Source organism: Micromesistius poutassou, assembly GCF_964030765.1.
Source record: "Micromesistius poutassou genome assembly, chromosome: 24".
Taxonomy (NCBI): Eukaryota; Metazoa; Chordata; class Actinopteri; order Gadiformes; family Gadidae; genus Micromesistius; species Micromesistius poutassou.
Genome location: NC_140294.1, coordinates 6,247,099 through 6,271,423, shown reverse-complemented (window position 1 = coordinate 6,271,423; position 24,325 = coordinate 6,247,099). Strand labels below are relative to the sequence as shown.

The 24,325-nt window shown below is 45.8% G+C and overlaps 1 protein-coding gene across 1 annotated transcript in view; it reads left to right on the top strand.

Annotated features, from left to right (window-relative positions):
- Positions 1–5,362: 5,362 nt before the first annotated feature.
- cfap221 (cilia and flagella associated protein 221) overlaps positions 5,363–24,325 on the top strand; it is a gene marked incomplete at both ends in the record, with an annotated part of 28,884 nt that continues 9,921 nt past the window's right edge. The window contains 16 exons of the mRNA XM_084487994.1: positions 5,363–5,486; positions 5,977–6,080; positions 6,902–6,988; positions 7,095–7,190; positions 7,814–7,914; positions 8,423–8,532; positions 10,655–10,814; positions 12,326–12,479; positions 12,894–12,999; positions 13,290–13,401; positions 13,879–13,966; positions 15,137–15,229; positions 16,837–16,932; positions 18,242–18,323; positions 20,493–20,584; positions 22,734–22,814. Of these exons, the coding sequence (XP_084344120.1) occupies positions 5,363–5,486; positions 5,977–6,080; positions 6,902–6,988; positions 7,095–7,190; positions 7,814–7,914; positions 8,423–8,532; positions 10,655–10,814; positions 12,326–12,479; positions 12,894–12,999; positions 13,290–13,401; positions 13,879–13,966; positions 15,137–15,229; positions 16,837–16,932; positions 18,242–18,323; positions 20,493–20,584; positions 22,734–22,814 (1,686 nt within the window). The remainder of the gene's footprint in view (positions 5,487–5,976; positions 6,081–6,901; positions 6,989–7,094; positions 7,191–7,813; positions 7,915–8,422; positions 8,533–10,654; positions 10,815–12,325; positions 12,480–12,893; positions 13,000–13,289; positions 13,402–13,878; positions 13,967–15,136; positions 15,230–16,836; positions 16,933–18,241; positions 18,324–20,492; positions 20,585–22,733; positions 22,815–24,325) is intronic.

The window sequence follows — 24,325 nt, the reverse complement described above, 5'->3', positions numbered from 1 at the left end:
TGAGAACAAGGGTTCAAGTTCGAAATAAGCACAAAAATAGAATTCCATAAACTTTAGTGAATAAGTATTCCCTATCCCTATGACATAAGAAGTGGGACTTTTTACGCTTCACACAAATGCGCATCACTTGGGAGACGAACCCCGCACGCAGAAATTCAAGACTGACGCACTACCCCCACTCGACCACTCTCTCACGGAGACACCCTGCTCAACAGTACGCACTGTCTACATAAGGTCCAACGAGGACGATCAAATAGCGAATACCCTCTGATGAGCACCTGTATCTCTCATAAAGAATATTCTCAGGCAATGCCAAGGGATCGGATCTGTCCCGAAAGACCCTCTGTCTCCGGAGAGACCCCTGTACGATACGGGCTCCGAGGTCTACGGGGAAACCCACAATGGTGACGTCATTGTCAACGGAGGGGCGAGGAAGCTGCGCTTATCTCAGCTGAGAACCTGCTCCCGACCAGGTTTGATTGACAGCATAAGTCACCATGGTGATACAGCGACACTAAAAGAGAGGGACTTTCGTGTCCCAGCTAACCCAGGCTTTGAGCGCAACACACCTCTCTAACCCACTAGTCGAGGTTCGTAGTATACCCCACCGGTCGGTAAACTCTATCCCCCCACTCTCTTCCCCTGGAGATCAATAAAGGATCACTCTATCTATCTATCTATCAGCCGTTCTCAGGGAATGGGGATATTCTGATAGAGGAACATCCGTGTCCGTGACATGTTTAAGCCATTGCTTTGTCAAAATAGAGCTTAGAAGAGTGAGTATTGTATTGATTCTCCTCGAGTGTTGTTCTTGTCGTAGTGCTATTTGTCACAGCTCATAGGGGAAGGAACAGAATGGAAAATGCTTTTCGCAAGACCGGATGAGGGATAAAACTCTGGAACTCTGTGAACGACAGTGGTCCCTCAGTGGCCACTGAGGGGCCACTGAGCGTATCTCACCTACAACCCCCTTAAGTTGTTCAAAACCACAGTGGCCCCCTCTTAGAGTGAATATTATACCGGGATAATCTACTGGAGAATAGCCATTTGATAAAAACTGTTCATTATTGCATGGTGGTGCTGTAGATAGGCCCATGGGTTGAGGTGTTGCAGGCTTTTCCTTCCATCCTTCTGTCTGCCGAGTTAATCAAATAACTATGAATTGTTTGTAGCGTCATATACTCCCACATTCACCAACATAGACACATAAACACATTAAAAAAACATTAAGTATGTACAAATCCCCCATGAGAAGAAGTATTGAGATGGATTGGTCGTATACGGCTTCATCTGAGTATGCCTGAGGAGGCTATTACCTTCTGTGTTACAGTGTGTGTGTGTGTGTGTGTGTGTGTGTGTGTGTGTGTGTGTGTGTGTGTGTGTGTGTGTGTGTGTGTGTGTGTGTGTGTGTGTGTGTGTGTGTGTGTGTGTGTGTGTGTAAGAATTCAAATTGTCCCACATTCCCATGCAGTCTGAACAACTGGATGAAAGTCTAATTATTGATGACAGTAATTGAACAAGTTTGTACATTTGAACACTACAAGGTGTCGAATACTTTGTCTTATTGTGCACTGAATGTTGCGGACATTAAATACAAAATGTTAATTAAAGAGTGAATCAATTGTTTGAGACGAAACATTATTATCTAAAATATATAATAATGTTTTTCCAAGTACTGCCACTAGATGTCCATATAGTAATTCAAACAAATAGATAAAATCCTGCCCTCAAAATAACGTCTTCACAAAATGCCCAAAACCTAAAAAACATATATATATATATATATATATATATATATATATATATATATATATATATATATATATATATATATATATATATCGTCGGTGTGTGACGCTGTTTTATGTCTTGACAACATGTCTGACAATATTATTTGACTGTAGTTTGGGGCTATTTCTGATTGTGGACACATGGTAGCCTCCCTGTTTCTGTGGACGCATTGAAGGCAATCTAAATATTAATTTAGGCATTTCTCTTCTTCTTTAGCAAGAATGATATTGGAGTGACGATCTGGCGATGACTTCGCCTGCAATTCAAAATAACAAAACCCAGCATCAATAAATGTATAATGGTCTCTACCTCGAATGACAGTAACATTGTTAACACACCTGCTGCGAAAACATGACAACTACAACGGCTACAATATTTAACATAATGTCCCCTTTTTTGTCCTCGACGACCACACACATAATAATCAAAGATTAGATGTCATGATGAAACTTTTCCATATCGTTTTATTCAACAAATGATCATTCGTTGGCCTTGTAAAACTCAACCCATGGAGCCGCCCCCCCCCTCTCCATTCAGCCCCCTCCTCGCGCGCCTTTGTGTGTCACCATGGCAACCACTGAGGTGGCCGTGTCACCATGGTGACACCATGGAGCGTCTGACGTTGAGCGGGTAGACGCCACCGGATACAAACGAGAACCAAGCGTCCCTGGACCCTATAGTCGAGTTAGATAGTTAGTTAGATAGTTAGTTAGATAGTTCTACCGCTAAAGTGCACATTAACTAAGTGGTGGTGTTACCGAGGGCGTCTAAGCTCCGTTAAACGTCCGCACTGTCTTCAACTGTAAACCACACACAACTAGGTAAGACGACCATCGCGCCTAGAGGCTCGAGAGAGAGTGTTTACGTTGACGTCCAGATAGGCGCGCGAGTGTTTACGTTGACGTCCAGATAGGCGCGAGAGTGTTTACGTTGACGTCCAGATAGGCGCGAGAGTGTTTACGCTGACGCCAGTCCGTCGGCTGTGGTTTCGTGTTCGTTAACTTCCATAACACCGCAGCGTGCTTCCTCCTTGCGGTTTAATCTCGACTATAAACGTGGCGTTGGGGACCAGCCTGGGCTGTGCGAGCTGACGTCTTATTCGCTCTGGCGTGTGTACTGTACACCTGGGGGCCGAATGCTACGAGGGGGGTTCCGGCTGCAGCCTGTAGGACATCCACCTGCCACCGTCACACCGTCCAGTGGCGAGGCGTGGTTCACAGGGCGTGGAAAGTGTATCTTCTTTCAATCCCTAACCCTAACCACTACTACCCTAACCCTAACTCTATCCACTACTACCCTATCCCTAACCACTACTACCCTAACCCTAACCACTACTACCCTAACCCTAACTCTATCCACTACTACCCTATCCCTAACCACTACTACCCTAACCCTAACCACTACTACCCTAACCCTAACTCTATCCACTACTACCCTATCCCTAACCACTACTACCCTAACCCTAACCACTACTACCCTAACCCTAACCACTACTACCCTATCCCTAATCCTAACCATTACTACCCTAACCCTAACCACTACTATCCTAACCACTACTACCCTAACTCTATCCACTACTACCCTATCCCTAACCCTAATTCTATCCACTACTACCCTATCCCTAACCACTACTACCCTAACCCTAACCACTACTACCCTAACCCTAACCACTACTACCCTATCCCTAATCCTAACCATTACTACCCTAACCCTAACCACTACTATCCTAACCACTACTACCCTAACCCTAACCACTACTACCCTAACCACTACTACCCTAACCCTAACCACTACTACCCTATCCCTAACCCTAACCACTACTACCCTAACCCTAACCACTACTACCCTAACCACTACTACCCTATCCCTAATCCTAACCACTACTACCCTAACCCTACCCAATACTACCCTATCCCTAACCCTAACCACTACTACCCTAACCCTAACCACTACTACCCTATCCCTAACCCTAACCACTACTACCCTATCCCTAACCCTAACCACTACTACCCTAACCCTAACCACTACTACCCTAACCCTAACCACTACTAACCTATCCCTAACCCTAACCACTACTACCGACCCTAACCACTACTACCCTAACCACTACTACCCTAACCCTAACCACTACTACTGACCCTAACCACTACTACCCTATCCCTAACCCTACCCACTACTACCGTAACTCTAACCCTAACCACTAGTACCCTCACCCTAACCACTACTTCCCTAACCCTAACCCCTACTACCCTAACCCCTACTACCATAACCCTAACCACTACTACCCTATCCCTAACCCTAACCACTACTACCCTAACTCTAACCACTACTACCCTATCCCTAACCACTACTACCCTAACCCTAACCACTACTACCCTAACCCTAACCACTACTACCCTATCCCTAACCACTACTACCCTAACCCTAACCACTACTACCCTAACCACTACTACCGTAACTCTAACCCTAACCACTACTACACTAACCCTAACTACTACTACCCTATCCCTAACCCTAACCACTACTACCCTAACCCTAACCCCTACTACCATAACCCTAACCACTACTACCCTAACTCTAACCACTACTACCCTAACTCTAACCACTACTACCCTAACTCTAACCACTACTACCCTAACCCTAACCCCTAAAAAACTGAAAGGGACCTCATTTACTAAACATCATCGCTGGTGTGAAGGATTTAGCCAGTAGCAGTTGGATGTTGATGTCCTACAGGCTGCAGCCGACATTACCGGAGTCTACCAGAGAATGTCTGCTACTCTCTGGTAGCTTCCGGTCCATGTGAGGGCACTGGTGGGCGAGTGCAGAATGAACGGGAGTCGACGGGGTTTCACCCTCAAATTCCACTTTTCTCAGGGTGTCATTTATTGTCAAGTCACTTTGAAAGTTGCATTCAAACGAGGGGGCTAAAATAATACACTCAGCTGAATATTGCACTTTTTTAAGTTCACTTATCTGTTCTAAAAATCTGTTCAAAAAGATGACGACGTCACATATTTGGATACTGCCAGAGGTCCTGCTTTAAGGCAAGTTCTGAGTCACTTTGACTGACAGACAGACAGACAGACATAACATACAAGTAACTTACCCTAGCTTAGCTGTACTAGTACTGGCCTCACCCCACTGACCTACCCCCATCAAAACGCTCCGCCCTGTCTTTGTGTTTCTCTTCTCCTACCCAGAGCCTCTACACCACCGCGGTCCTCAGTGAAGAGGACCACCTACCTACACCACCGCGGTCCTCAGTGAAGAGGACCACCTACCTACACCACCGCGGTCCTCAGTGAAGAGGACCACCTACCTACACCACCGCGGTCCTCAGTGAAGAGGACCACCTACCTACACCACCGTGGTCCTCCGTGAAGAGGACCCAGCACCTACCTACACCACCGTGGTCCTCCGTGAAGAGGACCCAGCACCTACCTACACCACCGTGGTCCTCAGTGAAGAGGACCACCTCTACACCACCGTGGTCCTCCGTGAAGAGGACCCAGCACCTACCTACACCACCGCGGTCCTCCGTGAAGAGGGCTGCCGTGACGCTGAGGCCATGGCAGTGGCCCACCTTAGTTTCCCCGCCCTCAGACGGGGCTCCCCGGTGCCCCTGGGCCAGCTGGTGGAGGACAGCCGGAGCCCCAGAGCCTCCAGCGCCCCCCATCCCCTCCTCTCGTCAGGTGATAGCCATCGCCGCGTCCTTCCCTTCTAGGACCGTGACGGGGAGCTGAATCAACGGGAATGTGCTCACGTCTCGGCCGCCCCGCAGGAGCACATATGGAGCCGACCTGGAGGCCTTAAAAAACATTCAACGTTCATTCCTTCATTTGTCCTTTATGCAGGGGGAAATCAGCTGACAGATTATAAAAAAGACATACTTGCTATCTGTTGTATTAGGGGGGTTCTATTTTTATAAAATGATTTGAGTCACTTTTGCTACATCAATATATATCTATATATATATATATATATATATATATATATATTATATGTCACTTCTTTGAGATTCTATTTCCAGTTCCCCCATAGCCACGGACTGTCACTCATGTGACTGTGTTGCCTATTAAAATGGACCCAAATCGACTGGCAATCTTCATCCATAAAAAGATTTCTTACATCTTAACTAAAATGTCAAAGCGTATTATTTTGAATATCCTTTCATTCTTTCAGAGATGTCCAGTCGATGTCTGACGAGCAACAGACAGATACAAGCAGAACCGGCCGCCCTCCATTTTAACGGCTTCAGTCTGGGTGAAGGCCACCAGAAGGTCCTGGTAAGCCATCCTTCCCTTTCTTTCTGCTGAGTCTAGCTGTTATTGTTGTGCCAAATCTGTAGCCCCTTCTCCCGTTCTCTTTGGTCCAATCCCAAATAGCCCATATTCATCTTCACCCCGTCCTCGTTGTTATATTTACCCACGGGAATGCATAGCTGTTACCGTTTGGGATTAGACGGATATGTGCACAGGAATTCTTCATCTGTTGTCATGTTGATTCGAGTCATCATCTCGGTTCTAGATGTCGGATTTGTAGACATGTCGTACCAAGAGGATTGGATTGTATAAGATCTGAATTATTTCACTCAGAAGCAGAATTCTGAATTATGTTGGCACACTTGGTGAGGTTGGTGTATAAAAGTCAAAGTGCTTTACCAAATGCTTTCGTTAGAATTCTTCTTCTTCAAAATTGAGTTAACATTTAGTAAATATATATATATATATATATATACAGATATATAAACAATATTAAACAAGAATTCCAACCAAATATGAATTAATATTTATACTCTAAGTTATTTAGAGCTATCAATGGTGTAGGCTGTAAAAGGTTTCCGTGAGAGGGGCTTGAGGCTATGAGATGGGTCTGAGGCATGTCAACTATAATCATATCATCTCAGAGTAAATATCAATGATCTAGATTGGTGTGAGTGTGTATACATGTGCATAGCACACGTTCATGTACCACAGAGGTTAGAGTTCTCTGTGGTGCAGGAACATCGCTGCGTTGGGGAGGAAAGGCTTTGGTCTTAATGGAAGAGTTGTTTACCTCCCCCTCTCTCTCTCTCCCTTAACTCTCCCTTTCTATTTTTTTCGGTTAGAAATTAATCAATATCTCATCCGAGGTGATTAATATCCACATCATTCCCACGCAAACCAAGTACTTCCGAACGACGTATACCAAAAAGGTATTTTGAGTTATTAAGTAATCCACCCTTTAAGACGTCTTTTGATTGGACGGCTCCCCTGGACGACCTGATCCTTGTTTACTGTTGTACCCGCCCCTGGTTCTAGCACCGCCTCATCCCCGGCCTGGCCTACGCCGTCAAGGTCCACTTCTGTCCTGACCAATGGCGCTACTTCTACGACTGCCTCCGCATCCACTGCAAGGTCCGCCCTTTTCTTTTTGTCTGTGTTAGTTGATTTTTCTTGTTGTTCCCCTGTTGTTATTTATATTATTATTATATTTAGGGTCATGTCAGAATGAATCCCATGTCCATCCTCATATATTAAAGGTAAAGTGTGTCGAATTTAGTGGCAATTAAGCACTATTAATAAGTGCTTTATTTAGGGATTAAACCAGTGAAAATAAGAATGGTTAAGCATGTTTTTCTACAGTAGCCCTGGATGGAAAAACTGCCCTAGAGTTAACCCCAAAAAGCCTTTTATGCAAAGAGTTGTAGGAACGAGGGGGCGTGTTCTCCCCATGGCTACGACCCATTTGTGACTCTTTCTAGTGCCGTCGTCGTGTAGGAGTGTTATAATCAGCGGTGTTGTGTGTGAAGTGTGCCACAACGCTGTGGCGTTATGCCATACGTGTGGAAGAAGCCAGACCCTCTCTGGGACGCGCCTCCTGTAGCCAGGGAAGATGAGCATGAGCAGCCTCCCCGAGCCCCGCGGGCTAACCCGTCTGACCGCCAAACACAGTGCAACTGAATGTTACATTCTAATCTCTCTCTCTCTCTCTCTCCTGTGCCTTATGCTCCCTGACCCGGCTCGCCCACTCCCTCCAGGGCCAGGAGACCCTTTTAATTCCAGTTCATGCCTACCCTGTCATTGATGATCTGTGCATCCCCCCACACATCCACCTGCCCAGCATACCTCTGGGACACAGGTGTGTGTGTGTGTGTGTGTGTGTGTGTGTGAGTGTGTGTCTGTGTGTGTGTGTGTGTGTGAGTGTTTTAGTGAGGGGGCGGGCAGATTGGTTTTTGTTGTATTTATTAATGCATATGTGGGTCTCTCTCTATCTGTCTGTCTCTATCTCTCTCTATCACAAACACATCTCTCTCTCTGTCTGTCTGTCTTTCTACCTACCTATTGACACATCTATCTATCTATCTACCTCTCTCTCTCTCTCTGTCCCTCTCTCTGTCTCTGTCTCTATCTATCTATCTATCTATCTATCTATCTATCTATCTATCTATCTATCTATCTATCTATCTATCTATCTATCTATCTATCTATCTATCTATCTATCTATCTATCTATCTATCTCTCTCTCTCTCTCTCTCTCTCTCTCTCTCTCTCTCTCTCTCTCTCTCTCTCTCTCTCTCTCTCTCTCTCTCTCTCTCTCTCTCTCTCTCTCTCTCTCTCTCTCTCTCTCTCTCTCTCCCCTCCCGTAGTGTGAGCCACAGCCTCCCCCTCCGCTGCAGCTGTCCCGCTGACCTGGAGGTTGAGTTCCAGGTGCATGTGGTGCAGGCCCACCCAGCCTTCCAGGTGCAGCCCCTCGCAGGTACCCACCCATAAGGAACATGTCAGCAATAGATCACGACAGTCAGTGAAATGTGCTCATTATACCACAGTTAAGGGCCGTTGTCCATCCCGACGCGCAGCAGAGTTACGTAAGTATGGCAAAATGAAAGTCATAGACACCCTCAATTTTGAAAAAGCGAGAAAGTCGGAAAAGCATTTTTTTTAACAAATACAAAAAAGTAGTCCCTCCTGGCTGCCTGCAAAGTGTACGGCGGTTGCTATGCAACACACTGTAGCATCCTTCAGAGAGAAGGCTAGGCTAGAGATGGTAGCTTGGATCGCCGGGAATTTAGCCTACTATCGAGTTCACTCACCGTGTGCCTATTGCTTTACAACATTTCCACCCTCTCCAGCAATCAACATGTTTTTAGGCTTCAGTGAACTATGCTATCGCTTTTCTATATAAATAAACGATCGATCCAATTCCTTATCAATTCTCTTACCGATTCCTGAGTAGTTCATTGAGTGGCAAAAAATGAGTTCTACACAGTTCACACCAAAAGCAACCATTACATTTTTATTTCTTACATACTGAACAACACCATGACAGAATATAGAGTAGGAAAGAAAATAGAGGGCTAACTTGAGCCGATGTCGAGGGGCCAGCTGCCTGAGAGCTATCGGTGTCATCATCAGCATGAAACCGGAAGATATTTGTATGCACGACTATACTACTACTATAGAGGGATGTGACTTTTGAAAAAAAGTTTGAACGGATATCAAGCAATGTATTCGAATATATTTGAATATCTACGAGGCCCAGAATCGGAACTGCACAGCCCAAACAATGACGTGACAACGTAAACAGGAGACAGCAGCACGAGTACTAAGGCTTATGCCTATCTGCAAGAAATTATTTTATTAATGTTTTTTGCTAGAAACACCAATCTATCAACTTGATCTGGATCAAGTGCGGCTCTCTTTTTATTCACGGTGTTACGTGCGGCGGAGAACACACGTTGGGAACGCCTGGCACACAGGGATTTGCGCGTCAGTGTTGAGAGAAGCGGGTTTATTGCAGCCCGTGTCTCTCCACCAATGCAGCGTGTTGCTGTCAGCGGGGATGACTTGGGGTCGCAGTTTACCGCTCAGGCTGGCTGCTCCGTGCGTTATCCATTTTCGAATCAGGATATATTATTCGCTTGATTAGCGCGCTTGACTCAGGCTTTTGAACACATGGCACTCGACGAGAAAGCCAGAAAACGTCGCACAGGGATCGTTAAGAAGAATCAATAACGTTGGAGGCGTACAATTCCGATGGAATTGGTTAGTTGGAACCGGTTCTGAGTAGGAACCGGTTCTCGATTCCCACCCCTAGTTGGGAACCAATCAGATCGCTTGATTTAAGCCACCCGTTTTATAAAAGGGCACAGAACATACCACAAACACCCACATCGGCATCCAGGCCAGTGTGCGAGACCCCGCGGTGGCTGTTGGCTGTTGTCGGATTACGTCCAACAGCGAACGTCCAAAGCGTGTTTTCCAAACTTCGGCCACAATGCTCTTATTGGGTGGTGGTGTTCATCGGGCCAGTGTGCCTGCTCCTTTAAGGGCCCCAGATGTGTTGGCCATTACAAACCTAATTCTGTCAGTGACATCCCAGATGTATAAGGGCTATCTCAACCTACCATCTCGCCAGTTGGCTGATTGGGTTTGATACGGCTTGTAATGGTTTATTTAAATTGTTTGGACTAGGCATTCGATTCATTTATTTTTAATATCTAGATGGACCCACAAGGCTATGGATAGAAGGGCTGTTTTTGCTCTCTCATCTCCTCTATCCATCTCAAGGGCAGAGCATGGACTGTTGTTCCATACGTATGCCACAGACACCGCTGATACATAGACTCACCTTTCCAGCACTAAAGCGGTGGTTATTTCTGAGAGCAGAGGTGACCGCAGTACACTTTTTTTTTTGTGTGTGTCATAATGATGCCTACCTTCTCTCTGCGCTCACCAAGCACAGCCTCCTTCTACCTCAATACTGAGGTAGTGGTTTAGCTCTCACACACACACACGCACGCACGCACGCACGCACGCACGCACGCACGCACACGCACACGCACACGCACACACACCTCACCACCTCTACCGTGTTCCAGGATCCATTCCGGCGAGCGGGGAGGTGGCGGTCACCGTGACCTTCCGCCCGCTCCAGTACGGAACGTCTCAGGTGACCATTCAGCTGGTCATCTCCCAGTTCAACAGCAAACCCTTCCTGTGTACGCTCACCGGGAGCTCCGCCCCTCACCTGCCCGCCAGGTAAACACAGCACCCGCTAACCCGCCCTCCAGGGGCTTTTCATTCACACGTCTGCTTCGAAAAACGCCTCCAACACACGCTCGATTACACCAATCACTAGCTTATGTGTTGAGTATATGTCAGGCTATCGAGCCTCCTAAAATAGAAACTTCCTAATATCGATTTTGACTAAAAGACGACAATAAATGGACAAAAAATGTACATGTCGGATTGCAATAGGTCTTTGAGGTGTCTTTGAGGGGCAGCGCCACTGCACGCCTTCGACCACAGCTCCACTTAGTGGACAGGCCCCGCCCCCCCAGTGGACAGGCCCCGCCCCCCAGTGGGCAGGCCCCGCCCCCCAGTGGGCAGGCCCCGCCCCCAGCAGTGGGTTTGCCGCCCTCGGGTATTAATCCTCATATTGAGGACGTGGTTCCCAGGAGAAAAGTGGGGTCCACTATCCATCAAATCAGAGTCTCTGGCGGTGCCGCTGTTATCTCTGACACCAGTTCATAATCCATGGAACGAAAGGAAGAAAATATATAATAAACACATATATATACCGGTGTATATATATATATATATTCATTGTGTTTATGTCACTAGCTGTGACAGTGATATAGATATGAATCAGATGGATGTTTACAGCCCTCCCCCCCCCCCCGTCCCTGTCCCCTGCAGACAGAGGAAAGGCAGGGAGATGAGATATGCATTGTGGCAAAGGTGTCCTGTGGTAATAAATGATACCAAAGAAAAATGATATTGGAAAAATAATATGGAAGAAACACAACTTTCACAGCCTACAAAACTTGCAGGGGTTTCAGTACTACTTAAAAAATGGTATATATTTACATTTAGCAGACGCTTTTATCCAAAGCGACTTACTGCGGTTAACACACACCGACGGTGGAGTCGACCACGCAGGGCGACAGCCAGCGGGTCAGGAGCGGTCAGGGTTAAGCGTCTCACTCAGGGACACATCGACACTAGGAGGAGCCGGGGATCCAACTAGGAACCTTCCGGTTACAAGTCAACCTGCGCTACCTCCTGAGCTAAGCCCACCCATTTGTAATTATAATTATAATAATAATGCATGGAATAAGAAATGATGTCAGAGGTTTCCTCCAGCTAATTCCTGTTCCATGACTCTGAGGATGAACTGATGCAGTGGGCTGGAGGGCCACAAGGGCAGTAAGACTGAATGAATGAATTAGTGTAAAGGAGGACACTGCTCTATAGCCCCAAAGCTGATATCACGTCAGATTTAATGAATCAATTATGAATCAATAAATAGAGGACCTTCAAGGTCAACTGAATCTACTGTTAAACGTTTGACTGAAGGGTCGTGTGAGGCTGGCGGCGTTGAGAAACGTATTTAAAATAATACAATCTGATGCACACGGTGAAGAAGCGCCTCACAAGGTGCTTCTGCAGTGTTCTTATGAAAGATGTCCAAACAGTTCACCCTTTTTCTGAAGATAATTATTTGGCCTTAAGTTCCAGGAGGCCTAATGGAGTTTTCTTGACCACAGCACCGCTGAAGGAGAGAGGGCTGGCCAGGCCATGTTGGCGGCTGATTACAGGAGCCGGGGTGTGGCTCCTGTAATCAGGAACCGCGCCGCGCTTCAGGTCCCCCCCGCGCTTCAAATCAAACGCACTGCCTCCAAGAAAGCCGACAAATGGAAGGTACCGCCCCGCCACGTCTGGCTGTGTGTTCTGCCTGCATGCCTAGTGTGTGTGTGTGTGTGTGTGTGTGTGTGTGTGTGTGTGTGTGTGTGTGTGTGAACCTCAACCCCACAAAGCCTGTGGTTGTGTCTATTTGTTATCAGGAGATAATTAAATGCATGTCAGTAGGGCTAACAAACGCTGTGAACTAGAGAATAAACCGCTCCGTTTTCAGAAGAGTAACAGTAACAGTCTTTATACATGAACCCAATTCAGAAAATGGTTTGGAAAATGTACGGTATCTTTGGAGAAGGGCAACGCTCTGTATTCACAAAAAAGACTGAATTAAATCTAGTCGTTTATGCCTTTTTATTCACCTCTCACCCTGCCTCCCCCACCCCCCCTTTACCGCTTCATCTGTCCGCTGGATCAAAGGCCGCTGCCCGGCCCCCCGCCCCCGCCGACGTCTGCACCCCCGCAGGAGTGGCCAAGATGCTGATCAAAGACGGCGACCGGCTCTGCTCCAGGGACCTGCGGGAAGGTCGTGGTGGCCCGGGTCTTTTCCCGCTTCCCCCTCTCCCCCTCTGCATGTCAGGCTCTGCCGGTTGCCATGGTGCCACTGGGCAGTGGCCGTATTTTTAGCCCGGCCGCGCCTGTCTCTGGCCTAAGTCAGGTCGTGACACGGTGGTATTTTGCACACTGTAGTCTGAAACTAGTCTGTATGAAAACAGCTTCATTATGGCCCTTTCGGCCCAGCCCCGATATCGTTCCCCCGGGTACTGTGCTTGTGATTCCTGGTTGATGACGTTCTGATCCTCTCCCTGGTCGTAGCCATGTCCGGTGAGGGCGCCGTGGGTCCGAGGAGCAGACAGCTGAAGGAGGCCCTGTTCATGAAGAAGGTCCAAGGCGGCGTGACGGAGGAGAGGGCCAACCACCTCAGATGGTGATAGGACTGTTTGGTCTCTTCAGTGCAAGACATGGCCCAGTGTGTCACGTTTACATTCAGGGCGTTTAGCGACTTACAATAATACATTTGTCAGAAGAGGGTGAGACAATATCTCTCTGTCGGTACAGTATGGATGTTCATAGAACCACGTGCCAAGCACTAACAATCACTAGGTTAACCCATTCCCTGTATACAACAAAGACAGCTAGGATAAGAAGCTACACAATGCTAAGTACTATAACTAAGTACGATACAGTACATTCAGTGCCAGGATGTACAACATACAGTTAGTAGGAGGGTTGGGAGGGGGAGCAGAGTCCAGGTGAACTCTGGACTCTGCATAATCATGTTCTTACATCTTATTAACATCTTATTAACATCTTGTTAATGTTGCGTTAACTTTTGGTAACATTCATTGAGTGCACACAGTAAGACGTACCCTAGAAAACATGACAATACTTTTCTGTTCTGTAGGCAACAACATCTGGGCAAGACCCCTATATCTGAGCAGAGCAGGGGGCAGGTCCTAGAGGAGAGAGAGATTGCTGCTCATCAATATAGGGTAAGATTTATCCTCCAAGGTCAAAGTTGTTTATGAATAGACAGAATAATAAATATTCGTTCAAGGTAAAGGATGTTGATGAGAATACAGTAGGATTCTTCTTCCAGGGTTAAAGTAATTTCTGAACATACTGAATATTTGTTATGCTTTAGGTCAAATATGGACTTAGATTTGACATCTTTATTGTCCACACCGGCACACACTAGGATTTATTTTCTTTGGCTTCACAGACATGCATACACAAAAAACGTATAAAAAAGACATTTAGGAATGTACAGTCATATTTGTTCCTTTCCTGTAAACAATCGTGCAACCACTGACACCTCATTTCTTTATGCGTCCATGTTGGGTAGAATACAGCTCTGCAACAAGATGGGTGTTTTAATTTCTGATTCCAAATGACATCCAAACATCAAAGCTGACCCCTTGTGTACAGCCTTATTCCAGAGAGTAAAACACCCTGAAACAACTTGATTCTCACGTACTTATGCCACCATACGCCACTAACAGTGCAAGCAGGCCAATGGCAACCAAGCGCGCAGTCCTTCCTCCCTCACTTTAAAAACCACCAGCCGCCACTGGTTGTAACAGACAGTTGGCTCCTGGCTTGGTGTTGGGTTTTCACTTTTTAAATTTTGAGTTTATGACTTTGCTGAGTGTCTCAAAGGAAGTAGCTTCCCAACTCTGTCAGACATTAGTTGAGAGAGAGAGAGAGAGAGAGAGAGAGAGAGAGAGAGAGGAGAGAGAGAGAGAGAGAGAGAGAGAGAGAGAGAGAGAGAGAGAGAGAGAGAGAGAGAGAGATAGAGAGAGAGAGAGAGAGAGAGAGAGAGAGAGAGCGGAAAGTTCCAGACACTTGACAGCACCTCCTTTCCTGGCTATTTCCGTGTGAACTCACACACATTCACATACACACAGCCCCACACACACATAAGCTCCCCCTTTACAGCTCTGCAGCAATGCCTTCCATGGGAACCAATCAGCTGAATGTACCTTTCGTCTGTTTGCATCGTCTACTTTCCATTGTGTTGAGCGTCGGGAGCCAGAAGTGTAATTTACGAATCTCCTGTCTCTGTTTGAGTAATGATTCAAATATGTTTGTCTGGTTATGACCACAATGTGGCTCATCCACAGTTCCACAGCTCATACACTCCCTGTTTCTCCGGCATGCAGACCCAGCGGGACTCTGGGCACCAGGAGGAGAATGTGTTTGTGTGGGGGCCGCCCAGACTGTCCACCGAGAGGGTGTTGCGAGACGCCCGCCAGGTGAGGAAACATGGTTACTTCGTGGTCAAGCCAAGCTAAGGCCCCGTCCACACGGAAACTATTTTTTGGAGAAAACGCAGAAGTCTTGTGCGTTTGGGCCGACCGTCCAGACGGATCCGGCGTTTTCGGTTCTTTGAAAGCAGGTCCCAGGGTGGATAAGATAAAAACGGCCCCCTGCGTTCTCCTGTTAGGATTCGTGTGGACGCCTGATACGCAAACAATGATGTCATCGCCCCCCCACCACGAGGGGAACGTTAGAGTTCCGTCAAATTAGTTTTGTTTAATTCGATTTGTATTATTTTTGCAGCCCCCTTGGTAAATTGAATTACTAACTGTACATTAGAAAGTATTTTCTGCTCAATCTAAAAGGTTTAACAACTGCTTTCTCCTCCTCGACTGTTTGTTTGTATACAGCGCGCAGGCTTGATGCACATGAACCAGCGCCACACAGTGGCCGTGAATATGTACTACAGCGTTTCTACTGTGAGATGCGTTTTCGCGATGAGTCCGTCTTCACAGAGATATTCCTGAAACGCAGCCAAGGAAAACGGAGGGGGAAAGATCGTTTTCGCCCGTGTGGGCGGGGCCTAAGACACATTTACTTTTTGTAGCCCCATTTCACAGGAGGAGTCTCAAACGGCTTCACAGGCCCTTCACACAACCTCAATGGGCCTTATTTACCTGCTAGAAAGTAACTGGACGGCATTTTGTCTTCTTTTCAAATGGAAATAAACTGTTTGTCGTCAAATACCCTGCCTTCCACCAACTGACGACGTAGCAGAGTAAAGCAAAATGCTTTTTTCAGTGGTATCCATTGTGAAGTAAATGTAATTCCACAGATTATAAGTTAAACATATACAAAGGTATACATAATATAGTGTCTGCCCACTCTCCCAATGGTAGGCTCAATGTGTTAAACTGGCAATCTGAGCCCATATTCTGTATTATTCATATACTGTTCGAGAGCACAGCGTACTCAGCGTACTAGCTTAGTGTAAACCTCCACATTGGACCTCCGGCACCGCCTAGCAGCGGCTCGCATGCTTCGCGCCTGGTTCCACACCTGGTTCCACACCTGGTCCGCTGTTGCATTGTGCTTGCTGCACGCCACCTAGGTGACTGCTCTGGGCTCCGCCAAACAGGACGCAGGATGGTGATGTTGGATAATTGTAAGGTTTGGTGGTGACGGTTCACGGCCTGGTGCTCCATGTTGCCATGTAGGGGATTTCCCCGAGTGTGTGAATGGCCTCGTGGTGGTCAGGGGTGTGGGAGTATCTGCAGTCCATACCCTGATCGGGTGTCTTTGAGCAGCCTTGAGCTTCATGACTCGACAGCAACAGCAAAGTCCATCAAAACCTTTCACGACAACCTCCGTTCTTTGGCCGCCGTTGCCGATGCTGCGTACCCAAAAGTACCCCAAAATGTGTCTGTCCCGCCCCCAGACGGAACCACTGAACCCCGGCAGTGTTCATTCCCCTCTCTACAGAAGTTACCAGAGAAGGGAGGCGGTAGAAGGCAGTCTGCAGGGACTTCCACACGCTCATGTATAATAAATCAATGAGCATTTGTGATGTTCTCATTTCTCTATTGCAACACTCCCAACACAGGCTGTGGTGGGAGCTCCGCGCTTCACCTTCTACTGTGGACCCCAGCTGCTGCTCAGCCTCCGGGCTCTGAGACTCTTCCAGCAGGCCGCACGCAAGGTACACACACACACACACACACACACACACACACACACACACACACACACACACACACACACACACACACACACACACACACATGCATTATTCATGCAGAGTATATATGTGAATATATAGTTCATTATGTCCAGGTCCATATGCTCGTCCATCCTTGTGCATTAACTAACAACTATGACTCAGATCACACAGTTCTAGAGGTACCATGTGTTACAGTTGTGTTGGGTTTCTGTATGTGTCTAGACTGCAACTCGAGTGCAGTCTAACGTAAATAGAAAGCGTTGAGGTTTATGCTGTCAGTGCATGGATTCTATTGCATTTAAAACCTTTTAAGGCATCATTTTTTAACGTTGGGTTCAGTGTTGTGTGTGGTTGCTCTTGGTGACTGGTAGCATTCCACTGCTGGGTGGAATCCTGCTACGCTAAGCTAGGCTATGCTAACCACCGTATTGTAGATGGCCCGATCACCTCTTGTGTGTAAAACAAAATACAACAAAAGGAAAGCGTGACACAAAAAGAGCCAGTAGGGCGACGCCTTTATGGACAGCGTCTTGCAATATAGTGGGAGCATGTGTTCTGAACATTGGGAATCAAACCCATACGAATGCCATTTGGATTTGGCTGTTGGAACATCATTTCACTGAACCCCTTGTTCTTGGGGTTTGAGATTATGTCCAAATTATGTAGATTATTATTATTATGTAAATTGAGTACCCTTTTGCCCTTTTTCTTAGGTTGATTATCAAATTATTCATTATTATAATTATAATATAATAATTATTATTAGGGGTCAGTGGTAGCCTAGTAGTGTTAGAATAATATATACAAGTAGGTGAATGTTTCTACCAGGTCGTAGAAATCTGTGCAGTAGAATCAGTAGAATCAATAAATAATCCTGAAATTTATCATTTTATCAGTGACTAAGTAATATAACAAATAAGTTAAGACTAACGAATGTCCACAGGTCTGCTTATGGAGCTTTAAAGGAAAACAGACGAAGCATTTGAGGACGTGTATAATCTAGTAGAATCTGTGGACTGAAGCTTCATCGGTTCAGCGCTGTCATATGCACACTTTCAGAGGCGGACATCTGCCTTTGTCTGCGAAAGTAACGCAAAAGTAGTAATGTAATGTAATAGTAATACATGGTAAAATGACCACGTACCAGATTCATAGTCATACTGTAACCGATCTCATTACTTTAAAATGAGAGTAACAGTAATGAATAATATGTTACATTTTGAAGTCACTTCCACACCACTGAGGCTGTGACTGAAGGACGTCTCTCCTTCCTGGCGCTTGTGTTCAGGTGGTGATCCGATGCCGCATGACGCACCGCCTGGCTTGTCTCAGGAGAACAAAGAGGCCATCACTCCACAACCAGCAGCACGGTTTTTATTTTCTTGATTGTTTATCTATCCTCACGTTATTACTTTTTCCCTTTATGGATTTCCCAGAGTCCTGGGATTCGTGACATGCGTCCCCTTCCTCCGTCTCGCGCCGCAGGAATACCGAATCTTGGTGTTGTGTTCTGTTTACAGCGTGGTGTTGTGTTCTGTTTACAGCGTGGTGTTGTGTTCTGTTTACAGCGTGGTGTTGTGTTCTGTTTACAGCGTGGTGTTGTCCTCTGTTTACAGCGTGGTGTTGTGTTCTGTTTACAGTGTGGTGTTGTGTTCTGTTTACAGCGTGGTGTTGTGTTCTGTTTACAGTGTGGTGTTATGTTCTGTTTACAGCGTGGTGTTGTGTTCTGTTTACAGTGTGGTGTTGTGTTCTGTTTACAGTGTGGTGTTGTGTTCTGTTTACAGCGTGGTGTTGTGTTCTGTTTACAGCGCGTGCCTCTGTGTAGTGACAGTGGGGCTGTTTACAGCGTGATGTTGTGTTCTGTTTACAGTGTGGTGTTGTGTTCTGTTTACAGCGTGGTGTTGTGTTCTGTTTACAGTGTGGTGTTGTGTTCTGTTTACAGCGTAGTGACAGTGGGGCTGTTTACAGCGTGGTGTTGTGTTCTGTTTACAGCGTGGTGTTGTGTTCTGTTTACAGCGTGGTGTTGTGTTCTGTTTACAGCGTGGTGTTGTGTTCTGTTTACAGTGTGGTGTTGTGTTCTGTTTACAGCGCGTGCCTCTGCGTAGTGACACTGGGGCTGTTTACAGCGTGGTGTTGTGTTCTGTTTACAGCGTGGTGTTGTGTTCTGTTTACAGCGTGGTGTTGTGTTCTGTTTACAGCGTGGTGTTGTGTTCTGTTTACAGCGTGGTGTTGTGTTCTGTTTACAGTGTGGTGTTGTGTTCTGTTTACAGCGCGTGCCTCTGCGTAGTGACACTGGGGCTGTTTACAGTGTGGTGTTGTGTTCTGTTTACAGCGTGGTGTTGTGTTCTGTTTACAGCGTGGTGTTGTGTTCTGTTTACAGCGTGGTGTTGTGTTCTGTTTACAGCGTGGTGTTGTGTTCTGTTTACAGCGTGGTGTTGTGTTCTGTTTACAGCGTGGTGTTGTGTTCTGTTTACAGCGTGGTGTTGTGTTCTGTTTACAGCGTGGTGTTGTGTTCTGTTTACAGTGTGGTGTTGTGTTTTGTTTACAGCGTGGTGTTGTGTTCTGTTTACAGCGTGGTGTTGTGTTCTGTTTACAGCGTGGTGTTGTGTTCTGTTTACAGTGTGGTGTTGTGTTCTGTTTACAGCGCGTGCCTCTGTGTAGTGACACTGGGGCTGTTTACAGTGTGGTGTTGTGTTCTGTTTACAGCGTGGTGTTGTGTTCTGTTTACAGCGTGGTGTTGTGTTCTGTTTACAGCGTGGTGTTGTGTTCTGTTTACAGCGTGGTGTTGTGTTCTGTTTACAGCGTGGTGTTGTGTTCTGTTTACAGCGTGGTGTTGTGTTCTGTTTACAGTGTGGTGTTGTGTTCTGTTTACAGCGCGTGCCTCTGCGTAGTGACACTGGGGCTGTTTACAGTGTGGTGTTGTGTTCTGTTTACAGCGTGGTGTTGTGTTCTGTTTACAGCGTGGTGTTGTGTTCTGTTTACAGCGTGGTGTTGTGTTCTGTTTACAGCGTGGTGTTGTGTTCTGTTTACAGCGTGGTGTTGTGTTCTGTTTACAGCGTGGTGTTGTGTTCTGTTTACAGCGTGGTGTTGTGTTCTGTTTACAGCGTGGTGTTGTGTTCTGTTTACAGTGTGGTGTTGTGTTTTGTTTACAGCGTGGTGTTGTTCTGTTTACAGAGTGGTGTTGTGTTCTGTTTACAGCGTGGTGTTGTGTTCTGTTTACAGTGTGGTGTTGTGTTCTGTTTACAGCGCGTGCCTCTGTGTAGTGACAGTGGGGCTGTTTACAGTGTGATGTTGTGTTCTGTTTACAGCGTGGTGTTGTGTTCTGTTTACAGTGTGGTGTTGTGTTCTGTTTACAGTGTGGTGTTGTGTTCTGTTTACAGCGCGTCATCTGAAACATACGCAGCGCTATGTGCCGCGTTAGTGTAGACCCATTAGCTCACATTTGATCACAGTAAACATACCACTTGGCTCGCGTTACTTGTTGTCTGTAAATATGTCCTTAACGTGTCTCTTTATTTTGTATGTTTTCCTATTTTAAGTAAAGGGAAATAAGAAAGTGGAAGGTCTGATCTCGCCAGACAAAATATTTCCGTTTTCCTTTCCTGTTTGTGTCAACACGGCGGACCATCTGGTGGGTAACAACACTGAGCTCTGCTGACATTCAGTTGTAGAAATATCCCAAAATGATTTATAATATATTTATATGAGAGCAGCAGTTGACAGTGGTGTCGTGTTTAGCCGGAAGCGGACTGCCTCAACATTTGGAAGTTGCCTTCCTGCACCGTCGCTTTTTGGCTAGACAGATTTGGTCCCCGCCTCTTGCCCTTGATTGGATGTTTGGGACAAGGCATCAGCAGTTGAGTAGAGGATATGCCTGTCACTCAAGACCCCTCGGGACACTAATATTTAACAGCGTGTAACGTGATTAGAATCAAATTGAAACCAAATCAATTGTATCTCGTCCTGCTTTAATAAATAAATTAACTGATAAATAAATGATCTAAAACATGACCCTCAAGCTTAAGGACTGAGCTCTGTCCTGCACACTGAAAAGAGGGAGATTTCTACCCATCCATAAGGTATAATAATGATGTGCTATTAGCACTCCCAATGTATATACAGAAATATATATATATATATATATATATATATATATATGCTTTTGTTTGACCTCATTTGACCTTGAAAACAGAACACAGTTGTATCTCAATGAGGTGGCAAATGTAAGCAAAGTGCCGATCATTGCGCTGCTCATCAAAACGTCCCGTTAAAGGCACAAGCTAATGAAGCGGCGATGCACAGCCTCATGACAGAGCCATCTCTGCAGTTTGAGTAGAAAGAGGGGGTCCCCATGCACAGAGCGTCTCTGTTGTTATAATGTAGCAGAAAGAGGGGGTCCCCATGCACAGAGCGTCTCTGTTGTTATAATGTAGCAGAAAGAGGGGGTCCCCATGCACAGAGCGTCTCTGTTGTTATAATCTAGCAGAAAGAGGGGGTCCCCATGCACAGAGCGTCTCTGTTGTTATAATGTAGCAGAAAGAGGGGGTCCCCATGCACAGAGCGTCTCTGTTGTTATAATGTAGCAGAAAGAGGGGGTCCCCATGCACCCACTAGATTCTGAATGAAACCTGTTTGATTGCAACCCTGCAGCTATTCATATTTGGATGTTCCAATCATAAAACATTTCCCAATGTGTTTTTCCTTGTAGAAACATATGGCTGTAGCTTTAAAGATAAAGTCAGGAGAATTAAACATGAGGGCCTAGTGGTCCCCAAAATGAAGCATTAAGGCCTAGCGGTTCCCAAAATGAAGCATTAGGGCCTAGCGTAGCACAAAATGAAGCATTAAGGCCTAGTGGTCCCCAAAATGAAGCATTAAGGCCTAGTGGTCCCCAAAATGAAGCATTAGGGCCTAGCGTAGCACAAAATGAAGCATTAAGGCCTAGCGTAGCACAAAATGAAGTATTAGGGCCTAGCATAGCACAAAATTAAGCATTAGGGCCTAGCGTAGCACAAAATTAAGTATTAGGGCCTAGCGTAGCACAAAATTAAGCATTAGGGCCTAGCGTAGCACAAAGTGAAGTATTAGGGCCTAGCGTAGCACAAAATGAAGCATTAGGGCCTAGCGTAGCACAAAATGAAGCATTAGGGCCTAGCGTAGCACAAAATGAAGTATTAGGGCCTAGCGTAGCACAAAATTAAGCATTAGGGCCTAGCGTAGCACAAAGTGAAGTATTAGGGCCTAGCGTAGCACAAAATGAAGTATTAGGGCCTAGTGTAGCACAAAATGAAGTATTAGGGCCTAGCGTACCCCACGATGATGCTATGTGACCGTACAAGTAAAGATGAGGGGTAAAACCATAATGCTTTAAATCATACATATACAAAATAACACATTTTTCCAAATCATTTTCACGTGACAATTGGATTGAGATTGTTCTCTTGGTGATCCAAAGTGTTTTTCATCATGTACATCACAGTTATTAAAACATCTACACCCTTAGGGGGTTAGTGGGTTAGTTCCAATACCTTCAATTCCTCTATACATAAACCATCTAGGAGTCAGGTGATCACTGCTATAAATACTGCATTTAAGTCGAAACCGTTGAGTGGAAAAACATGTTGTGTAAGTGTCACACTGTGTGTGTGTGTGTGTGTGTGTGTGTGTGTGTGTGTGTGTGTGTGTGTGTGTGTGTGTGTGTGTGTGTGTGTGTGTGTGTGTGTGTGTGTGTGTGTGTGTGTGTGTGTGTGTGTGTGAAATGGGCTTTCTCCTCTTCTCAGTCCCTCGGCGATTTGACCACGGTGGCCGCGGCACTGGTTGACATCACCATGGCAACGCATGTTCCTCTCTTCCAGCTTAAAGTAAGTGCACACACACACACACACACACACACACACACACACACACACACACACACACACACACACACACACACACACACACACACACACACACACACAAAAACACACACACACACACACACCCCTTGGGGTCTGGTGTTACATGAATGGAGAGTACGTGATAGAAAGGCTGGGTTTCCCTGCACTGTGGGGCTGCAGACTGGATAATGGCTCAAAGGAAGAGGTTATATATTATATCAAATGTATACATCAACTTTTGTCTTGCTCAAGGCCCCTCTGACCATAGGGCCAGTAGAGCGTCAAACTCGCAGCTCCCTAAGCCACGGTGGCTCTTTATGTTGCTGTGACTTAATAACATTGTTTATGACTCAGGGTGAGGAGATGGATTTGAATTTGGAGAAATGTATTGTCAGTGGAGAGATTTATGGCCCATACCAAATAATAATGTACGACCAAAATGAAATAATAATTTAGGACCAAAGCGCTTCCTTCCTAAACTCCATAGCTATATATACTGACTAGATATCACCTCATAGCTATATATACTGACTAGATATCACCTCATAGCTATATATACTGACCAGATATCACTCCATAGCCCTATATCCTGACCAGATATCACCTCATAGCTATATATAGTATACTGACCAGATATCACCTCATAGCTATATACAGTATACTGACCAGATATCACCTCATAGCTATATACAGTATACTGACCAGATATCACCTCATAGCTATATACAGTAAACTGACCAGATATCACCTCATAGCTATATATACTGACCAGATATCACCTCATAGCTATATATACTGACCATATATCACCTCATAGCTATATATCCTGACTATATCACCTCATAGCTATATATCCTGACTATATCACCTCATAGCTATATATCCTGACTATATCACCTCATAGCTATATATCCTGACTATATCACCTCATAGCTATATATCCTGACTATATCACCTCATAGCTATATATCCTGACTATATCACCTCATAGCTATATATCCTGACTATATCACCTCATAGCTATATATCCTGACTATGGTAACCGCCCACCTGAATGAAGGAACGTGGCTGGAACAGAGGTCCTTTCCCAGTCTAAATCACTCTAAAACGCCTTATTTTAAGGCAGGTCTGGACGCTGGGCTTCTGTGTGATGATTGGAGGGTCTGCAAAAGACTGAGTTGCCGTTTGATTGACAGCGATTTTGAACTATAAAACGTCGCCAGAGCTCTCTTTAGTCCTCAGTCCCATCGAGGATTTTGCAAGCGAGTCGAAAGACAAACTGCATCCTATTTCTTGATATTGCTTGGCGAAATTGCTAGACAATTTTCATCGTACATTTCATACACTTATACACACAATTCCTTGTTTCAGTTCAACAGAATTCCCACATTTCCTTGTTCGAGTTTAATATCGTTTTGGTAGTTGGCCATCACTTAGATTCAGGGAGCCTGAGGTCTGAACTTCAAGTCCTGTATTCAGATCAGGACTTGCAG